Here is a 19,636-nt window from a genome sequence, read left to right on the forward strand (position 1 = left end):
TTATTTACTTTTGGGAGAGAGCACACGAGCAGGGGTGGGGCAGAGAGAGAGGGAGACACAGAATCCGAAGCAGGCTCCAGGCTCCGCGCTGTCAGCACAGAGCCCGACGCAGGGCCCGAACTCACGGACCGCGAGATCGTGACCTGAGCCAAAGTTGGACGCTTAACCGACTGAGCCACCCAGGCGCCCCTTTTCTGTGCCATTTAAAATAAACACATGGCTGTAAAATAATTTTTTTATCCCCATACTACATAAAACTTGCATACATACTCTGGGACATTCCAGGAGAGTAGGGAGAGCTGGGCTGGGGTGGGCTGGTCTGACTCATACCCTATGGGCCTGGAGCCCCCGTCACTGTCTGGAAGGGGAAGAAGATGTCCTGGGGTGCTTATGAACCTTCACTTGACTGTACTAGACAGAAGACAGACAAGCCCCTGATAAGGGATGGGCAAGTGGGACTGGAGCTCATCTTCCAAGGTTCCTCTGGCCCCACTGCCCAAGAAGAGCGACATGGGGGCAGGTGAGGGCCGAGAACTTGGCTGGAGGTGGGGTTAAAGCATTGATCTCCCAGGGGAGCAACTCCTCTCCCCAGGGACTGTCAGCAGACATCCAAGAAGGCTCCCTGTGGGACTCGGACACAGACGGCGATCTACCCACTTGCACAATGTCGAATTGTTCCTGATTTGTTTAGAAAGCTTCTCCTGATTCTTGGTAGTGGTTCGGGCTGGTGTCAGTCCAACACAGAGACAGGCCTTTCACAGGTTTCTTGGTGGAGATTGGAGCCATTGGAACTGGGGCGCCTGAACTCAAACCAAGCAGCCGTTCTTGCCCAGGCCCCTCTGGCCCCAAGAGCCCAGAGGCTCTAATCATGGTTTCGGCACGTCAGCCAAATAATGGCCCTCACGGTTGTGTTTCCCGAATGCCACAAGGCTCTCTTCCCTCCAGGTATCCCGGATCTACCCTGCTCGTAAAAAAAGACCTCTGGATTGTGCCAGCATCACTCTGGGCCCTCTCTCTGCTTATCAAAGTCTAGAACCCCTTGGTGTGGGCTGACGGATGCCTGCATACTTTTCCGAGGTGGGCCAGTGAGACAAAAGACAGTAGGGATGAGGGGGATTAGTTAGAGTAAATGTGAGGCTGCTGTAACAGACATAACGAAATGCAGGGACTCAGACTAAGTTATTTCCCGCTCACATAAAATTTCAGGTGACTAGTTCAGACTCCAAAATGGCTTCCTCAGACCTTCCATCACATTCCATGTCCCCGCCGCCAGGAAGGAGACCACAGGCTTGTGTTTTAAGGGGCCGACCGGGAAGGGTGAACGTCTCGCTTCTACTTATCTTTCACGTTGGCCCAAACAGAATGACACGGGCAATTGTAGCCGCAAGGAAAATTGGGAACTCCAGTCTTTAGCTGAGTTGCTACTGTGCAGTAAGGACCTCTATTGCTGTAGAAAAAGAGGATAGATATTGGGGAGAACGGACAACTGCTACCACAACGACTCTAGGAAGCTCTGGCGTGGATTGAAGAGGCCATTTACGTTTTCTTTAAAAGGTCTGGATTCAGAGACAGATTGTCTCGTTCGGAGCCAAAGCTCTGCCCCTTCAGCGTGATCTTGGCAAGTTTTGGAACCTCTCTGAACCTCAGTCCTCCCCTCTGTGCAATTAGTTCCTGCCCATCTCACTGGGATGTTGGGAGACTCAAACTAATGTCTCCGAGAGCCTAGAGCAGGTGACGGTCACCTGAAAAGCAGAAGCTATTGCCCTGGAACACCCAGAGGTTGTTTTCTGTTGTCGTGGCCTTTTTTTTTCTTAATTAAAAAAGATGTTTATTTATTTTTGAGAGAGAGAGAGAGAGAGAGAGAGAGTGCAAGCAGGGGAGGGGCAGAGAGACAGGGAGACGCAGAATCCGAGGCAGGCTCCAGGCTCTGAGCTGTCAGCACAGAGCCCAACGCGGAGCGCGAACTCACAAACCGTGAGATCATGACCTGAGCTGAAATCACGAGTCAGATGCTCAACTGCAGGGACCCGAGAGAGTTCGAGTTAATGGCATTTTCCACCATTTTATCTCTGACAGTGCACAGCACAGTACCTGACATGTGAAACGGGTCATTAGAGTATTTCCTGGATACGCTTAGGTTGTTGGATTGATATTTTTAAAGAATCACAGTTGGGGCATAGAGCCTGTGTAGGGATTCTATCTCTCTCCCACTGCCCCTCTCCCCAGCTCTCTCTCTCTCTCTCTCTCTCTCAGGAAAAAAAAAAAAAAATCTCTCTATCAGAAAAAAAAAAAAAAAAAAGAAATCATAGCTGCATTCCAAGAGTTGAAGGTGAAAGTCTTGCAAAGTCTTGCAAGACTTGCAAAGTCTTCATGGGACTAAGGTTTTCATGTAGCTACGACCAGCACGTGAAATCAAGGAGAGAAGTTTTCGGGACACAGTTGTTCAGATTCCTGATTCCTGGCAGGACCCGAGCAGGAGTTCACCAATGGCCCACCGTGTCTGGTGTCTGAGCCGCACTCAGTCTTGAATCTGTGGCAAAAGCAGATGGCACTTCCGGCAGACATCCCCCTGGGAGAGAATTTTCCATGAGGTACGGGCACGGCAGCCATCCATCCCGGATTTTATGGCATGGCCCAATTCCACGTCTTTTGCTTGGAAGTCCTTAGAAAGGCACGTGCCCGGTCTGGTAATGAGTCCTGCTCTTGAATTTGGGAAGTATGGTTACAGCAGGCACGTGGAAAGTTCCTTTTATTGCTTCCTGCTGGTGAATCAAAAGTACAGGGCTGGGACTGCTCAGGACAGCCCGCTTTACCTAGGCAAAGGGAGGGACCTCAGGGCTCATGTCATGAGTCATTCTGTTATTCTGTTGAGGTCAGGAAGTTGGGGGTGGGGGGCGGGGGAAGCTTCTCATAGAGAAAGTCAACCGGCGCTGGAGTAAGGCTGCAGCCTGAGAGCCGGGTCTGGAAAAGCTACAGAAAGTGGTAACAGGAAAGAAGAGAAGCAGAGGCAGAAACTGCTCTTTGGACCTCATTGCACAAAGGAAGGAGGTGACCCAAGGCTCCTTGTGACACAGGAAGAAACACATTTGAGGAAGTGAGAGCTCTCCCTGCAGATCCCTCAGATTAGAGGCCAACCGTGGGTGGCCCCAGAGCAAGTGAGAGGCTCTCTTGTGGCTCTAGCTCTTTCCACACCCGGGTGGGGTCACTGCTGGGTAAGGGTGCCTCTCCCCAGCACTGTCAAACCAAAAGTCTTTTGTTTTCTAGGATCAGTCCATTAAGATGCTCCCAGCACCTTGGGGCGCCTGGGTGGCTCAGTCGGTTGAGTGTCCAAGTGTCTGACTTCGGCTCAGGCCACGATCTTGTGGTTTGTGGGTTCGAGCCCCACGTCGGGCTCTGGGCTGATACCTCAGAGCCTGGAGCCTGCTTCAGATTCTGTGTCCCCCTCTCTCTCTGCCCCTCCCCCGCTCACGCTCTGTCTCTCAAAAATAGATAAACGTCAATATATATATATTTAAAAAGATGCTCCTGGCCCTCATTCCTCCCACCCTTCAGGTCCCAGCTTGTGTGGTGGCTCCCTAAGGGTTAAGCTTTGTGCTAGGACTCGGGAGTCCTGGGGTCCTGTCCGGATTCACTAATCAGCTCTGAAACCTTGGGCACATCATCTCTCCCCGCTCGGATCCCCGTTTTTCTTGCCAGTCAAACGAGGAGTAGGAAAGATGACAGCTATAGAGTGCTCACCACTTACTAGACTGGTTACTTTGTCCTCGGGTGAGTCGGCAAGCCGACTCCACGCTGGAAAAGCCTAAAAGTGTTAGTTTTCGTCATCCAGTAAAATCTTTTTAATTCTACACACTCAGGTTATTCACTTATTCTCTCAAACGCATACTGAGCACCACTATATGTCAGTACTGCCAAGGGACAAATGGTGCTGGCTTCTACTTAAGTAGAAGTCCCTCTAATGTGTCACGTGCTCTTTTGCACGCTTTAGGTAGATCAGCCATCGCGTTTCGTCCTCCCCACGGTGCTATGAGATAATACTTCCGTTTTAGGCTACGAAGAGTTTAATTTGCTCCGTACATCTTCGATTCTAGGTCAGACTCCAAAGGCGGTGTTTTGATACCCTAATTCTGCTGCTGCACAGAAAAATGACACGCAGTTCATTGGTTCTGACCTTCAGGAGGTTCCAGCCAGCAGCAGAAGGCTGGCCTGCGGGCCCTGGAGCCCTTGACACTGTTCATTCCTGCATTGGAACGTGTCCCACCCATCCTGGAAAACCTGGTGAGCCTAGAACACACAGGCAACCCCTTTTCTCTCCACGCCCCCAGCTGGGAGTTCCAGGATCGGGGCCCCACAGGAATGTAAACTGTAGAAACAGTGCCCTCGTGTGTGAGAATGACAACACACGTTTGAACCCAAGAGAAGGACAGATTTTTTTTTTTTTTTTAACGTGAAATTGATTGGCAAATTACCATGAAGCACTTTAGTTTTCACTCTTTTTTTTTTCTTCTGCTTCTTTCCTTCTTATGTCTTTGAAACCTGCTGGGGCGAAATGGTGACAACTCACCAAACCTGCCGAAATTTACCCAGAAGCAAATTACGAAGTGGTAGGACCAGCGGGAGAGGGTGAAGGGCGGTAATCTTGAAACGCTTCCTCGCTGAGAGATTTGATGTTCTGTGCCAGCCTGGAGAATCAGAACTTCTGTTGTTCCAATCTGACAACGATCCTTACTTCTTTTTTTTTTTTTTTTAATTTTTTTTTTCAACGTTTATTTATTTTTGGGACAGAGAGAGACAGAGCATGAATGGGGGAGGGGCAGAGAGAGAGGGAGACACAGAATCGGAAACAGGCTCCAGGCTCTGAGCCATCAGCCCAGAGCCCGACGCGGGGCTCGAACTCCCGGACCGCGAGATCGTGACCTGGCTGAAGTCGGACGCTTAACGGACTGTGCCACCCAGGCGCCCCCGATCCTTACTTCTTTACACGCTCCTTTTCTTCCTTTATACTTTCTTTTTCATTTCTTTTATCTTTGTCTTGTTTTCCATTCATTTGCCTACCCCCTCTCCCCCTCTCCCGCTACTCTCCCCAACTACTCTTAGAAACAGTTGTATTTACTTATAAATCATAGCATTTTTATTTCTCTCTTTTCCTTTTTGAGTGTGTGTTTCCGTGGGGAGGGGATGCAAAGAGGGAAACTGATAGAAAGAGAAAATCAGATGTGGATCGAGAAGATCCGGATTTCTCTCCATCTATCCCTCCCTCTACAAGGCTAATCCCTTTACAAAGGATTAGCCGTTGCTTATTAAAAAACATACCATACTGGGGCGCCTGGGTGGCTCAGTCGGTTAAGCCATCTTCGGCTCAGGTCATGATCTCGCAGTCCGTGAGTTCGAGCCCCAGGTCGGGCTCTGTGCTGACAGCTCAGAGCCCGGAGCCTGCTTCAGATTCTGTGTCTCCCTCTCTCTGACCCTCCCCCGTTCATGCTCTGTCTCTCTCTCTCTGTCTCAAAACTAAATAAACAAACAAACAAAAATTTTAAAAACAAACAAAAACATACCATACAAATGACGCAATATGTAGTTTGGGAGGTATGATGTAGGAAAACATGTAATAATGTAAAGTTCAGGGCTAAGACCAGCACAAAGTAATGCATATCTGTTCATTTGCTCAAAGTAGGTCACAAGATATTTCATTGTGAAATCTCTCAGAGAAACCAAGGCAAAGAAGAACAAACAATCAGTAATTGTATTTATCACGTCCATTAGGTGAAAACAAACAATTATTCTTTGGAAGGACGGTGCTGTCTGCTATTGGGACCTGAGCAATTCTCCCATGGGTTGGTTCTCGTGATGGGAGGGCTGAGTCGATGGGAAACGTTCTCACCAAGGCCCTTGCCATAGTCATAGTAACAAATCTCCTACAGTCGTTCCTTGTAACAGTGTTCAAAGTAAGGCTGATAGTGTAACTCCAAGGTACAGTGCAGCAAAAATAAAACCAAACAAGGGGAGAAAACAATGTAATCCAATCAGGCAAGTCGCTGCTACTCTGGTACATTTCAAGGGTACATTTTAGAATAGCTACAAAAGTGAGTGGATCCTTGTTCTCGGGAAATCTGCCACCCACGTTATTTGTCCTGACTAGGATTTTGATAAAACTGAACAAGGCAGAATATGAGGCTGTAATCTCTTCAAGAACCTGCGTTATTGATAAAAAGAAGATTATTGTGCTTTTAAGAACTAAAAGGGAAAAGAGAACTAGGATTCCATCCAGACACATGGCGGGCTGGTGCCCTATCCCATCTCAGCGGAGGGTGAAATACAGGTGCCTAGAAGCTAGAGCCAAAATGTCTCTCAGAAAACATTTTGGGGTCTCCTCCAGCTTATGAAAGAAAGAAAGAAAGAGGCGTCAAAAAAAATCTCAAATTTTCGTGGACTCAGGACCTACTAAGATACTTGTTTAAAATGCAGAGCCCTGGGACCCCCTACCAAAGATCTTGATTTCATTGTTCTAGAGTGGATCCATGAATCTGCATTTTAAACTCAGAAACAACTGGGGCAAGTCACCGCCTTAAAATGGGGCCGTGAGAATTCTAGATGGGGGAAAAAGAATTTCAAGCCGATGCCGGCGATCGCTCACTGGGACAAAAATCTCTGACTAACACGCCCTGGACTGACGTGAACTTTTTTTTTTTTAATTTTTTTTTCAACATTTATTTATTTTTGGGACAGAGAGAGACAGAGCATGAGCGGGGGAGGGGCAGAGAGAGAGGGAGACACAGAATCGGAAACAGGCTCCAGGCTCTGAGCCATCAGCCCAGAGCCCGACGCGGGGCTCGAACTCCCGGACCGCGGGATCGTGACCTGGCTGAAGTCGGACGCTTAACCGACTGCGCCACCCAGGCGCCCCTGACGTGAACTTTAAACTATAGTTTCCTGGTCAGCCCTGCAGGGCGAATTAGTTTAGACTTGTGCCCCTTCCCCCCAGGAACTAAATGTTCTAACCTGAGGAAAAGATTTGCTGCTCTAAGCCACGTTTATGTCGGAAGATGTTTGCCAAAATTGTTTTGATTTTAGAATAGAGAAACTCAAGTGAGTAGATCAGTCAGAATTAGGTGTGGCTGCACGTAACAGAAAAATCACAGTGGCTTAACGAACATGGGAGCTTACTTCTGTCGCACAGGAGTGAGTCTCATACAGCTCTCTGCAATGTCGGGACCCAGGCTCCTTGCACCGCCCTGATCTCCGGCATGTGGCTGAAGACCATTTGCTGGGGCTCCTGTCATCGTTCTGTATTACAGCTAGCAGGAAAGAGGAAGGGTGAAGACAGATGCACTCCTTCCCTTTAAGGACATTTTCCAAGTTCGTGTTTCATGGCCATATCCGGCGGGCAGCAGGGATTTGGAGGTCTGGGAAATGTACTCTTCGTTTTAGACGGCCACGTGCCGGGTTAAATTTGGGGGTTGGTCGCAAGAGGAAGAAGGGGGAGATGGGCATTGGGGGACCTCTACCAGTCTCTGCCGTCGTCGTGCAGACGTAGATCAGGCGACAAGGTCAGTCAATGGTAGAAGCCATTCCGAGGGGACAACATTAAAGTCATGTCACCTTTTTTAGAAAAAGTCTTTCTGTTTTGTTTCTGTTAAGATAATGTTCATGTTATTATGGTTTTTACTTTTACTTAGTTTTTGATGTTTATTTATATTTGAGAGAGGGAGACAGTACGCAAGCCGAGGAGGGGCAGAGAGAGACACAGAATCGGAAGCAGGCTGCAGGCTCTGAGCCATCAGCCCAGAGCCTGACGCGGGGCTCGAACTCACGGACCGCGAGATCGTGACCCGGCTGAAGTCGGACGCTTAACCGACTGCGCCACCCAGGCGCCCCAGGAAGTTTCTTTATTTGGAATATCTGATGGCTGGAGAGGAGCTCTTGTCCCTCCTTTTTGATTTACTTATTTGTTTATCCAATGCTGTCTTGTTGTACAAAAGACTCAGGGTGGTCACAGTACAAACACGTTGACATTGGAGTCAAGTGATGGAAACAGGCAAGTGTGGTAAGACTTATATCAGTGGCCGCGTAGGTGACAAATGAGGAGGTGAGCCAGGTGGGGCTGGAGAAACCATACCTTTCTAAGGGACAGCTGCCTTAAAATGGCCCAGGCCACCTGACTGGGTTTCCTCAGAAGATGGCAGAAACGCAGATTTCCTGATATAACTTTCAGAAACGCCATTTAAAAAACAAAAACAAAAACAAAATTTCAAATTGGAATCTCTGAGGTTAGAAGCCAGCTGGTAGTTTTCCTCGGAGAGGCGGGGACCGCTGGGAGGAGACGTGAGCACGATTGCCTGGAACATTCTGAGTCTTCCCCTGGGTTGGTTCTATGGGTGTGTGCAGTTCGTGAACGTGTAAGGGGGGCCACACGCTTAGGATTTGTGCCTTTCCCCTCAGATGAAAAGGTAAAAGGTAAATTCGTGTTGAAGCATCTGCAGTCTGGCTAAAGTACATCTCTAGCCTGGACTGGAGAGGCGGACACCATTTTAACTGTTGAAATAAGACCACAGGGGCGCCTGGGTGGCGCAGTCGGTTAAGCGTCAGACTTCAGCCAGGTCACGATCTCGCGGCCCGTGGGTTCGAGCCCCGCATCAGGCTCTGGGCTGATGGCTCAGAGCCTGGAGCCTGTTTCCGATTCTGTGTCTCCCTCTCTCTCTGCCCCTCCCCCGTTCATGCTCTGTCTCTCTCTGTCCCAAAAATAAATAAACGTTGAAAAAAAAAAAAAAAAAAAAAAAAGAAATAAGATCACAGAGGAAGTGGGGTTGTCGATATGGAAGGGCCGGTCCCAGGGTCCAAGAATGAAGAACAGGAAGTCAGAAATCCACTTTGGAGCTTCCCAGCAGCCAAAGAAAAATGGGAAGTAAAAAAAAATATAGTCATTTATATGGTATGTCAGGCCAAGGACAGAAAACAGATCAACGAATACCCGAAAAAACCTTCCCAGGCACACAAGACTGACAACACATTTTCTGTGTGGTTTTTGTCACCGGGTGAAAGAGTTTTTATTTTTTCGTCTCGGGCTTATTTTAGGAGTTTTGCCTTGCCGGACTGGGAAAAGAAATTTCTTTTTCATGCGAAAGTAAATACGTTCATATATATGTATATATAGAGAGATATTATATATACATATATAATACCTAAATTAGATTATTACCAATACCCCCCAAACTGCCGATGTGTCTTCCTCTCAGCCCTCCGCTTCCCCAGTAGAGGTCTGTTATCCTGAATTTTGTGTTTTAAATTCCTTGGCTTTGTCTGTCTATCTATCTATCTATCTATCTATCTATCTATCAATCATCTATCTAGTTAGAGAAGGCACAAGTGGGCAAGGGGGAGAGAGAGAGAGAGAGAGAGAGAGAGAAGTGGGGCTCATCCGGAGTGGGGCTCGTGTTCACCTGAAGCGGGACTCATGCTCACCCAATGTGGGACTCGAACTCACGAACCGTGAGATCATGACCTGAACCGAAGTCACATGCTTAACGACTGAGCCACCCAGGCGCCCTAAATTCCTTAAGACTTTTTAAAAAATAGTTTTACCACACATGTATCTATTTATAAGCTATATAAGCTAAATTTTGCTTCTTTTTGAGCTTAAAAAAAGGCATTATAGAATGGGCCACCTTCGGCAACTTGACCTTTCCCACTCAACTTCGTATTTCTAAGGTGCGTTGACATTGACGCGGGCAGAAAGAATTTATTTTCATTGCTGTATAACATTCCACCAATGGGACTTGGTCTAATGGGAAGAAATTCAAGACTTCTTGGAGAACTACCAGCACAGAGGCTCTTGTCTGGCACTGGACGTGTGAGGTTATGATGGGTTGCTCCCACCTGGAGCCTAAGAAAGGAGCCAACACAGGGGAGAGCAGAGCAAGGAGGTAGGAAGAGACAGACCTGGAGGTCATCACTTGAACCCCAACCACAGCCACGTCTGCACGTAGACCTTCTCTTGGGCTCTGTAGTAACAAGAACTCATCCAGGCTCACGGTCATGCTTTTGTCAGTTTGAGGGCCACTTTGCTGACACTTACCCAGACACTGTCCTCCCAGGTAACCATCTGAAAGCATCTGAAAGACAAATGAATAATACTAACAATGCATTTGATTATGCAAGCTCTCATGTGTGCATACGATACATATGCATGCTGGCGCTTACTTACAGATAAGTGACATAAGCTAGGGAGGGAGGAATGAGGAATCTCTGTGTACTCGTCGAACAATCCAGCAATCGCACTCCTTGGCATTCACCCAGAGGAGCTGAAAACTTATGTCCATACAAATACCTGCACACAGATGTTTACAGCAGCCTTACTGACAATTGCCGAGACTTGGAAGCAACCAGTACGTTCTTCAGTAGGGAAATGAGTAAATCAACTGTGGGACATGCAGATAACGGAAGATTGTCCGGTGCTAAAAACAAACGCGCTATCAAGCCTTGAAAAGACGCGGAGGAACTTTACATGCGTATTATTAAGTGAAAGAAGCCCATCTGAAAAACCTCCATACTCTGTGATCCAAACTGTATGACACTGTGAAAAAGGCAAAGCTATAGAGACAGTAAAGAGACGAGTGGTTCGGGGGTGGGGGTGGGGGTGAGGGAGGGACGGACAGGTGGAGCCCAGCGGATCCCGAGGCAGCGAAAGTACTCTGTATAACATCGTAATGCTGTGTGCGTGTCATTACACGTCTGTCCGAACCCACAGAGTGTATAACACCACGAGTGAACCCTAGTGTAAATTGTGGCCTTTGGTTGATCCTGATGCGACAGTAGGTTCATGGGTTGTGACGTATGTGGCACTCTGGTGGGGGGGGGGGGGCGCTGTTGAGAACGGAGGAGGCTGTGCATGTGTGGGGTGGGGAGCATATGGGAAACCTCCGTTCCCCTCATTCTTGCTGTGAACCTAGAATTGCTCTTTAAAAAAATTCTTTTTTTTTTTTTTTGAAAGGCAGACCGCCCCCTTTTTTTTTTTTTTTTTTTTGAAAGTGCAGCACCTCATTTGGATGTGTCTGGACTCTTGGAAGCTCGAGTCCTCTACGTTCTCCTACAACTAGACCTTGAGAGCTTGTTTGGGGGCATCCACACACACACACACACACACACACACACACACACAGTGAGTCATTCGGAGACTGGGAGCAGCCACCACAATGAAGAGTTAAAAATCCCTTTTTCAGTTCTTTAAGAGCTGGGTCAGTTTTCAGACCTAGAACCCATGAATGGAGAAGAGGCTGCATCCCTTGGAAGAAGGCCTTGTAACACCATGGCAGGTGTAAATGACAACGATGTCCTCAGTAGTTCCCTCCCACGAAAAGTAAGAGCTATGTAGTTAGGTCACTGTGGTTAGGTCACGACGCCGAGAAAAGGGTGTATTCTGAGGACACAGGTTCAAGGGGATACGACGCCTGGAAACCCAAAGCATCACTTCAGCCCCTCGTCCCAGCAGGAGCAGGTGGGGACCAGGTAACAGCTGGCCTTGGTCTGGCTCACAGCTGCTCTCCTGGGGTCCACAGTCTCTCCCGGGGGTCATTTTCCCTGTCCCCAATGTATAATTTGAAGGGGGCAAACTTGAGGGTCAGCAGAAACCCTGTATTGGCCTGAACAGTGAGGTATCATCGCGGGGAAGGCCCGCTGTCATCCTCTGGGGTGTCCCCTTACGCCATCCGTGTCATAGGGGAGAATAGTGGTGACTCGTGCCACCCTTGAGAACAGAAAGGACGTGCGTTGGTGGCCTCCGGTGTGTCTCCATTTAATTTATCACCCTGGCCTGACAGGGACCGTGGAGGATGACAGGAGACTGTGGCAAACTCTACCGAGTCACAGCGTCGACAGCAGCTGCGGTGACACGTGCTCTTTGTTAGTGAATTAACACTAATGTGTCCGTGGTATGTGGCCGTCGGTTTGGATCCACGTCCCTTTCTTGCCCTGTCAGGAAGGAGAATCTGAAACAGTTCTTATTCATGTGGGAGTCCAAAGTATACATTCTTGCTCCTCTAGAACCTTCCCTCCTTCCGTAATAATATAGTAGAGGGACCTGGGCATTTGGGCCATGGGACGTGGTCATCACATTGGTCCATCTTATTGCTGACATAGTGTTATTCGGACCATATGACCAAACAATGGCTAACACATTGGAAGAACCGTTGAGACACATGAGCCCTACTTTCTGACCCTACCCCAGTGTGGGGGTGGGGAGTGGTTATGGCCTGGTGGTGGTGGAAAGTCTCTCCACCTGCTTTTGCTGGGCATAGGTGGAGTCTTGGCTTTTTTCTACGGTATTTGGCTGGAGTAGAGAGATTACTGTGTGGAAGTTTCTGCCTTGCTAGAATGATCCATTCATGGTCTTTGGCTAAAGAGAACAGACTTTCGTTGGGACTCCCCTCTCCCCCATCTATGCCCATTGGTGTTTCCAGGTTGCCAGTTTCTTTACTGCAAGTCTGGGACATATGAGACAGAAGAAAATCCAGAGAAACCACCACCGTGTCGTTCCTCAGGTCCCGTGGCCTCTAGCCGGTCACCCACTTGTTCCCCACCTTTCAGAGTCTTATGTTTTTTTTTTTTTTCAACGTTTATTTATTTTTGGGACAGAGAGAGACAGAGCATGAACGGGGGAGGGGCAGAGAGAGAGGGAGACACAGAATCGGAAACAGGCTCCAGGCTCTGAGCCATCAGCCCAGAGCCTGACGCGGGGCTCGAACTCACAGACCGCGAGATCGTGACCTGGCCGAAGTCGGACGCCTAACCGACTGCGCCACCCAGGCGCCCCCTTATGTTTTTTTTTAATATGTGTATAATTTCCAGAGTTTCCAGTTGTACTTAGTGGGAAGAATAGAGAAGAGGAACATTCATTCCGTCTTCTGGAAAGTGGAAGTCCAGAAGTGTTTGATCCACAGAAATGAGATCTCTCACAACCTAACATCGGACCAAGAGATCTACTTGCACAGGGGAAGCAGAAGTGGGCCCATGACCCTGAGATTCACTGGTCCTTCACCTACCAGAACACTCAGAAAATGCCATCCTGAGGGAGCCACGGAACGCCCTCTGGAAGGCACAGCGGAGGTGCTGGGCTGGAGTTGACACCATGTGAGGACTGGTGTCATCCTCCTGGACCAAGCATGCATTCCTGGCCACCAATCATTGTACGGTGTTGTGTCCCCAGTAGGTAGACTACTCGGGCTTGGAAACGGGGTAAAAGTGAGAGAGGTCCTACTTATCATGGCTCCAAGTGGTCTATTTTGGAAATGTGCTCTTCCTGCTCCACAATGCTGGGCTCTGCAGGTCCAGAGGTCTTGGCTCCCAGGGGTGTCATGCATCCACCCATCACCTTGGCTTTCTCATGCTGAGAGATCAGCATGAAAAGACCCCGATCATTAGGAGGAGGCAAATCTGCTATTATACTGGAGAGACAGATGGACTCCTCATTGTCAACCTTTCCGTGGAGGGGTGGGGTGAAAGCAGAAAGCATTCAGAGAGTGGGGATTTGATTTCTTCACTCTCCTGACTTCTAGCGCCTTGTAGGGCTGTTCTAGCTTCTGCTGTCCTAATTCATCTCAGTACCCAGTCTCACACCACCGTTGCCAAGAATCTGTGTGAAGTGGCCTCTAGGCGGCGCCACTGCCAGAGATCTTGCCTGCGACGACAGGGTACTCCCCTTCTGCCTCCTCAGCGACTGATGCTGCTTTTTGATGCTTCCTGGCCTTCTGGGTTCAAGCTTTCCTGTCTGTAGAAAGCAGGCTGTCCGCAACAGCTCAGATCAAGGTTCCGAATGCAGCCTGTCCATAGAGGGCTGTGGTTTCCCAGGGGTTAAATTCTTTCTTTTTGCACACGGCAATAGTGACAGGATCAGCTCCCCAGTCTGAAGAGTGTCCAGAATCCTTGGGGCTTTTCACTGGGGGGAACAGATGGATGCAAAGACCGAAGGAGTATGCTCCGGTGACAGGCATTAAGATGGGATCTTAGGGGCGCCTGGGTGGCGCAGTCGGTTAAGCGTCCGACTTCAGCCAGGTCACGATCTCGCGGTCCGTGAGTTCGAGCCCCACGTCAGGCTCTGGGCTGATGGCTCGGAGCCTGGAGCCTGTTTCAGATTCTGTGTCTCCCTCTCTCTGCCCCTCCCCCGTTCATGCTCTGTCTCTCTCTGTCCCAAAAATAAATAAACGTTGAAAAAAAAATTAAAAAAAAAAAAAAAAAGATGGGATCTTAAGTTGTGCTCTAAGCTCTACAGGCTATAGAAGAAAACCCAGCCCCCAAAATGTTTAACTATTGCCCGTGATTTAATCACCCATTTACTAATTCGTCCACCCGTCAGTGCTTGAACACTGTCTGTGCCCGGGGCGATTCCGGACTGAACACACACAGGGTCCTTGCTCTGGTCTGAACATTCACGTCCTGCCCAAATCCACAGCTGGGAAGCCTAACGCCCGGTGTGATGTGTTAGAAGACCGAGCCTCTGGGAGGCGATTAGGCCGGGACTGGTGCTTTTCTGAAAAGAAATCCCCAGAGCTCCCTTGTCACTTCCACCACGTGAGGATACCAGGAGAAGCCGCTGACCCAGCACAGGGCCCTTACCCGACCATGCCGGCACCTGATCTCGGACTCCCGGATTCCAGAACTTGTGTTGTTTTCAAACCACTCAGTCTGTAGTATCTTGTTACAGCAGCCTGAACCGACCAACTTAGTCTCCTGCTCATGGAGTTTCCATTCTAGCGGAGAGGGCGGACAAACATAAATATTCGTGGTGGTGAGTGCTAGGAAGAAAATAAAGCGGGGTCACAGAGCCCGGAGTGACAGCAAGTTGTGTGCGGGGAAGGCGTGGCGGGGGAGAGTCTCTCTTCCTGAAGTTGTCCTTAAACAGTGGAGGAGGCTGAGAAGAGCTCAGAGAAGTGAGTTCCCGGAGTCAGGAAGACCCGGGTAAAGTCCCCGAGGTGGAAAGGTCTGAGGTGTTGGCAGACGGCAAGGAGACATGTGGCTGGGGCAGGGGGTGAGCGGAGGGGCTGTGGCTTGAGAGGTCAGCCGGGTGCAGCCCAGGTAGGACCTCGTGGGCATGCAAAGGAGGACAGACATTCAGTGGAACGAGTAGCTGCTGGAGGGTGTCTGGAAAGAAGGAACATGCTCTGCTTATAATTACTTAAGGAGCATGGGAATTTTTTTTAAAGTCATGTCTACAGCAACGTGGGGCTCGAACTTACAACCCCGAGATCAAGAGCCGCATGCTCTACAGACTGAGCCAGCCAGGTGCCCCTGAGAGTTGTGTTTTTTTACCGGTTGTTCTGGTCTATGATTTTTCACACGTCTTTGTGGGATCTATACGGCGAAGCCTGTAAAAGATTTCTAGTTCATTCTAGTTACCACAGCTGGTATTCTAGTAGTCACCCGGCGGCTAACAGTACCTTCTGTCACAATTTAACCTCCAAAGTAAAGTCATCCTTGTCTGTATCAAAACCTGTGATTGTCCAAAATAAAGCCCATGCTTAATACGTGTAGCTTTTTCTATTGTGCAAAAGCTCCTTACATGAAAAATAGAAATATTGGGGCACCTGGGTGGCTCAGTCGGTTAGGCGTCTGACTCTTGATTTGGGCTCAGGTCATGATCTCACGGTTCTTGAGATCAAAGCCCCTCCTCGGGCTCCGTGCTGACGGCATGGAGCCTGCGTGGGATTCTCTCTCTCCCTCTCCCTCTCTCTCAAAATAAATAAATAAACATGAAAACTTAGAAATATTTTTCAAACAGTGGTTTAAGGAATGGTGCGTTAAGATCTAAATGACGCAGGGGCCTCGTATGCGAGCCACGCAGCGTCTTGACGATTCAATTCTGTCTGTCGCTACTTAGCGTTCATTGTCCTTCTTCCTTTTTAGGAAAAACTATTAACGGCCCCACATTCCCTAACTCCCCCACCCCTCCCCACACCACTCGTCCGCTTTCTGGGGAAGTGAAGATTTTGACACTGGACCTAAGCATCTCGGAGGTTGTAGAGAAGCAGCAGGGGGATTCAGTCTGCCGCCTGTCACCTGAAGACCTTGACCAGAGCCAGCTTCTCATCCGCCTCAGACACAGTCTCTAGCCAGCTGACTAGCTAATGGTTTCCCCCTTTTCCCAACGACAGCTTTACTTACCTAAGTAGCTTCTGTTTGCCCGGAGACAAAGCGGGTCACGTTAACAGTAACGCTCTGGGTTTATGGTCCCCACCTCCACTCACGGCAGCGGGACCTGGCCCCTATCCCTCAGCCTTCCCATCACCCGTCCCATCAGGATGTCACTCTGACATTGTAAAGAAGTCATGGAGAGACTCTGACTTCCATCTTGCCGGCCCTCTCTCCTTCTCCCTCAGCCACTTGCTTCGAAGCCAGCTGCCAGGAGGTGAACGGCCCTCTGCAGAGGCCATGTGACAAGGACTGGAGGGACGCCTCCAACCAGCAGCCAGCAAGAAACGGAGACCCTCACTCGAAAACACACTAGGGACTGCGTCCTACCTGTGAATGAGCCTAGAAGCAGACCCGCTCCCAGAGGAGCCTGGAGGTGACCACAGTCCCTGGCGTCAACAGGCCCACCACCCACCGTTGGCTCTTTATACTCCCTTCGTCCTACAGCTCCTTTTTCCCAACACCCCGTGTCTCCCTGCCTGTGTATGTTCTACTTCCTCAGTGTAGAACTCTTCCCTTCCTCCTCCCCGCCCACTTTCTCGCTGTCTACGAAGCTTCCATTTACCCTTCGAGGTTCAACTCAACAATTGCCCCTGATATGGAGCCTTCTCTAGGTTCCTTCCTCCACATTTCCTCTACCGCTTGTGAACTCATCCACACAGCACTAGTGTGGATCCGACCCAGTCACATGACCAGGGCAGCACTGTGTGACAAGGCGAGCATGCAGGGTGGGTTCTTGACCAGGGTCAAACCCAGACGTAAAGAGAAGAGAACTATTTCCCGGTGGGTCCATGGGGGATGGAGAGCAGCTCAGCCTGTTCAAATAGAGACGGAAAGTCCAGATGAGAAGCAGCAGGGTCTGGATGGTTGGTCCAGCCACTCCTAGCTAAGGGTTTTCCCCAATATTCCAACGAGGAGCGTTTGCCAATTAAGAGCTCAAGTACCTCAGTGTTATTCTCGAGCATCTCCGCTTGGTCAACCTCGCTTCCTACTGTTGATTTTAGGCCTCATGTGCAAAGAATTCCATCAGATATTATTAGCCAGGCAGCCATTCGATAAGCATTAATTGAGTGCCTACTTCATGCATTGGGAATGCAGGGGTGGATAAGACAGACAACATTCCAGCTCTCCTGGAGCTTGCGTTCCAGCAGGGAACACAAGAACGAGTAGCTATATAAATAAATATAGTTATTAGAGTGTGATAATCGCTATGAAAGAAATGGACAGTGCTCTCCACTGCAGAGTAAGAGAGGAGCGCCTCTTAGAAACAGCGGTCAGGAAGGCACCTCTGAGAAGCGCATCTGAGTGGAGATCTGGAAGGCAGTGAGGTGGCCATGCCCATAGATGAGGAGGAGAATGTGGGGCACCCGGGCACCAGGAGTAGTGCAAAGACAGACACTGAGGAGAGGTGCTTGAAGTTGGGGGGTTGTGTAGACCTCGTTCTTTTAAAAAAATGTTTATTTATTTATTATTGAGAGAGAGAGAGAGAGAGAGAGAGAGAGAGCACAAGCAGGGGAGGAGCAGACACAGAATCTGAAGCAGGTTCCAGGCTCCGAGCTGTCCGTGCAGAGGCTGATGCCAGGCTTGAACCCACAAACTATGAGATCACGACCTCGGACGCTTAACCGACTGAGCCACCCAGGCGCCCCCGTAGACCTCATGTTAAAGCTCCAGTGCACGGAGACCAAGTTCCAGGCACCTGTTTTGCTATGGAGCTATACTAGGGCCTGGTGTTATTCTGAATACTGGCAGTAAGGGGCATAGCAATACATAAAAAGCATTTTTTTTGTCCTCTTGTAAAAACATCGTTGTGAAACTCACCAAAGGCCCATATTTTGCATGCTACCAGACTATACAGCCAAAACAGCCGTCAGATACCATCTAATCCAACCTCCTTTCAGATGAGAAAACTGAGGTCCAACAAGGTAAAATGGAAATCCCGTGGTCCACGACGTGACTGCGGCAGTGGTGAGATGAGAACTCCAAATGTGCAATTATGTACACTCTTCCCTTAACAGGTTAAGGCAGCTACTCAAGTTACTTGTATTTGTTTTGAAAATTATAAACCCGATCTTCCTCCTCTTAAATTTCTCCCTACCTAGTTTCCCGTCTAGCTTGAAACTCTTTCCAATTCAGTTGTTCAAAAGGAAACCGACTTTGATGAAGGGTTGTTCACACTCCCCTCACCCCAAGGTGAAACCAGTGTGTGCAACGGCGTTCTTTGTCTACGAGAGGGAACTGAAAACTCCCGTTCACAGTAAACAGTCTTGTTTCTATACAGAAGTTCTCACTGAGTAGCCTGAGAATCTGCTCGGCTGAATAAGGGGAGGGTGAGTTTGAAAGCAGAGGCCGGACTTTGGCTCACATACCTGTTGCCTACACCTGCTCACATGACTGGCCCAAAGCGGCTGAATGAAATTACTTCACCCGTGTTGAACAGCTCAGCCTCAGAGGGCCAGGTATCTGCCAGAGCTGGATTTACAAAGCTGACGAACTCTTGCACAAGCATCACCACGCAGCATTTATAACAATTAAGATGGGGGTTTAAAGCCAGGCCACAAAGAGTAGGATTCACTCCAGGAGCTGTGACCAAAGCTTATGGGTACAAAGAAAGTAGGTCAGGTGGTATGAACTTATTTACCGATTCCTAGAATATCATCATGAGAAGGTGTCCGGATGGGAGTGAAGTAGCTGTGCCCACCGCTGAGCGAACAGCACACGGGGCACAGTGAACAGAGCTCACAATGCTCTTCCTGGAAGAAGATTCTTAGGAGCATGGCCTGAGAGGGGCAGTAAGGGTGAGAGATTTGTGAAAGCACTGACCCCTCAGATGACTTAACAGGTCCATAAGTGGTTTCGAGAAGTTCAAATTTGTGCATGAACACCGAGAGTCCACCAACAATCCCTTAGTGTCTCTGAGAGACTCCTGGGCCAGGAGCAGCTTGTAAGGTGCTAAACTTGGGGCCTTCTGTCTTTCCCAGTTTGGTACGGAGAGTGAGGTAAACAGAAAAGAGGAGCATAGATAGAAAATGCAGCATTTCTTCTCACGTAGCTGTCGGATATCCGTATCCAAAGGTATTCTCAAAAGGCGTGTGTGTGTGTGTGTGTGTGTGTGTGTGTGTGTGAAGACGCCCGCCTTCTCCTAGCAGGATGATTTAGGCGACTTCCCTAATTTCTCTAAGCCTCAGCAAACCTCGCACTGGGGACAGTTTCCCGGCCCTGAAAGAGGCGGCGGACAGGTGCGGTGGGGAGGTGCTAAACAAGTCCCCGCCCCAGTAGGTAGCCCAGCACGCAAGGGACCCGCCCCCTGCTCTCCCCCCGGCTCCGATTGGCCCCCGCGGAGGGGGCGGGGCCGGCCTGCGCCGCGGTGGGCGGGGCCGGGCGCGCTCGGCTAACCCCGGGCGCCTGTGGGTGGCGGGGCTGCGGCCTCTCGCAGCAGTCACCGCCATGGCCGGCCGAG

At 49.5% G+C, this 19,636-nt stretch overlaps 1 protein-coding gene across 1 annotated transcript in view; it reads left to right on the forward strand.

Annotated features, from left to right (window-relative positions):
• Positions 1-444: 444 nt before the first annotated feature.
• CREG1 (cellular repressor of E1A stimulated genes 1) overlaps positions 445-19,636 on the forward strand; it is a 26,752-nt gene continuing 7,560 nt past the window's right edge. The window contains exons 1-2 of the mRNA XM_040451648.1: positions 445-520; positions 4,178-4,278. Coding sequence (XP_040307582.1) covers positions 445-520; positions 4,178-4,278 — 177 coding nt within the window. The remainder of the gene's footprint in view (positions 521-4,177; positions 4,279-19,636) is intronic.

This window comes from Herpailurus yagouaroundi, unplaced genomic scaffold (assembly GCF_014898765.1).
Source record: "Herpailurus yagouaroundi ecotype Mexico unplaced genomic scaffold, PumYag 205, whole genome shotgun sequence".
NCBI lineage: Eukaryota > Metazoa > Chordata > Mammalia > Carnivora > Felidae > Herpailurus > Herpailurus yagouaroundi.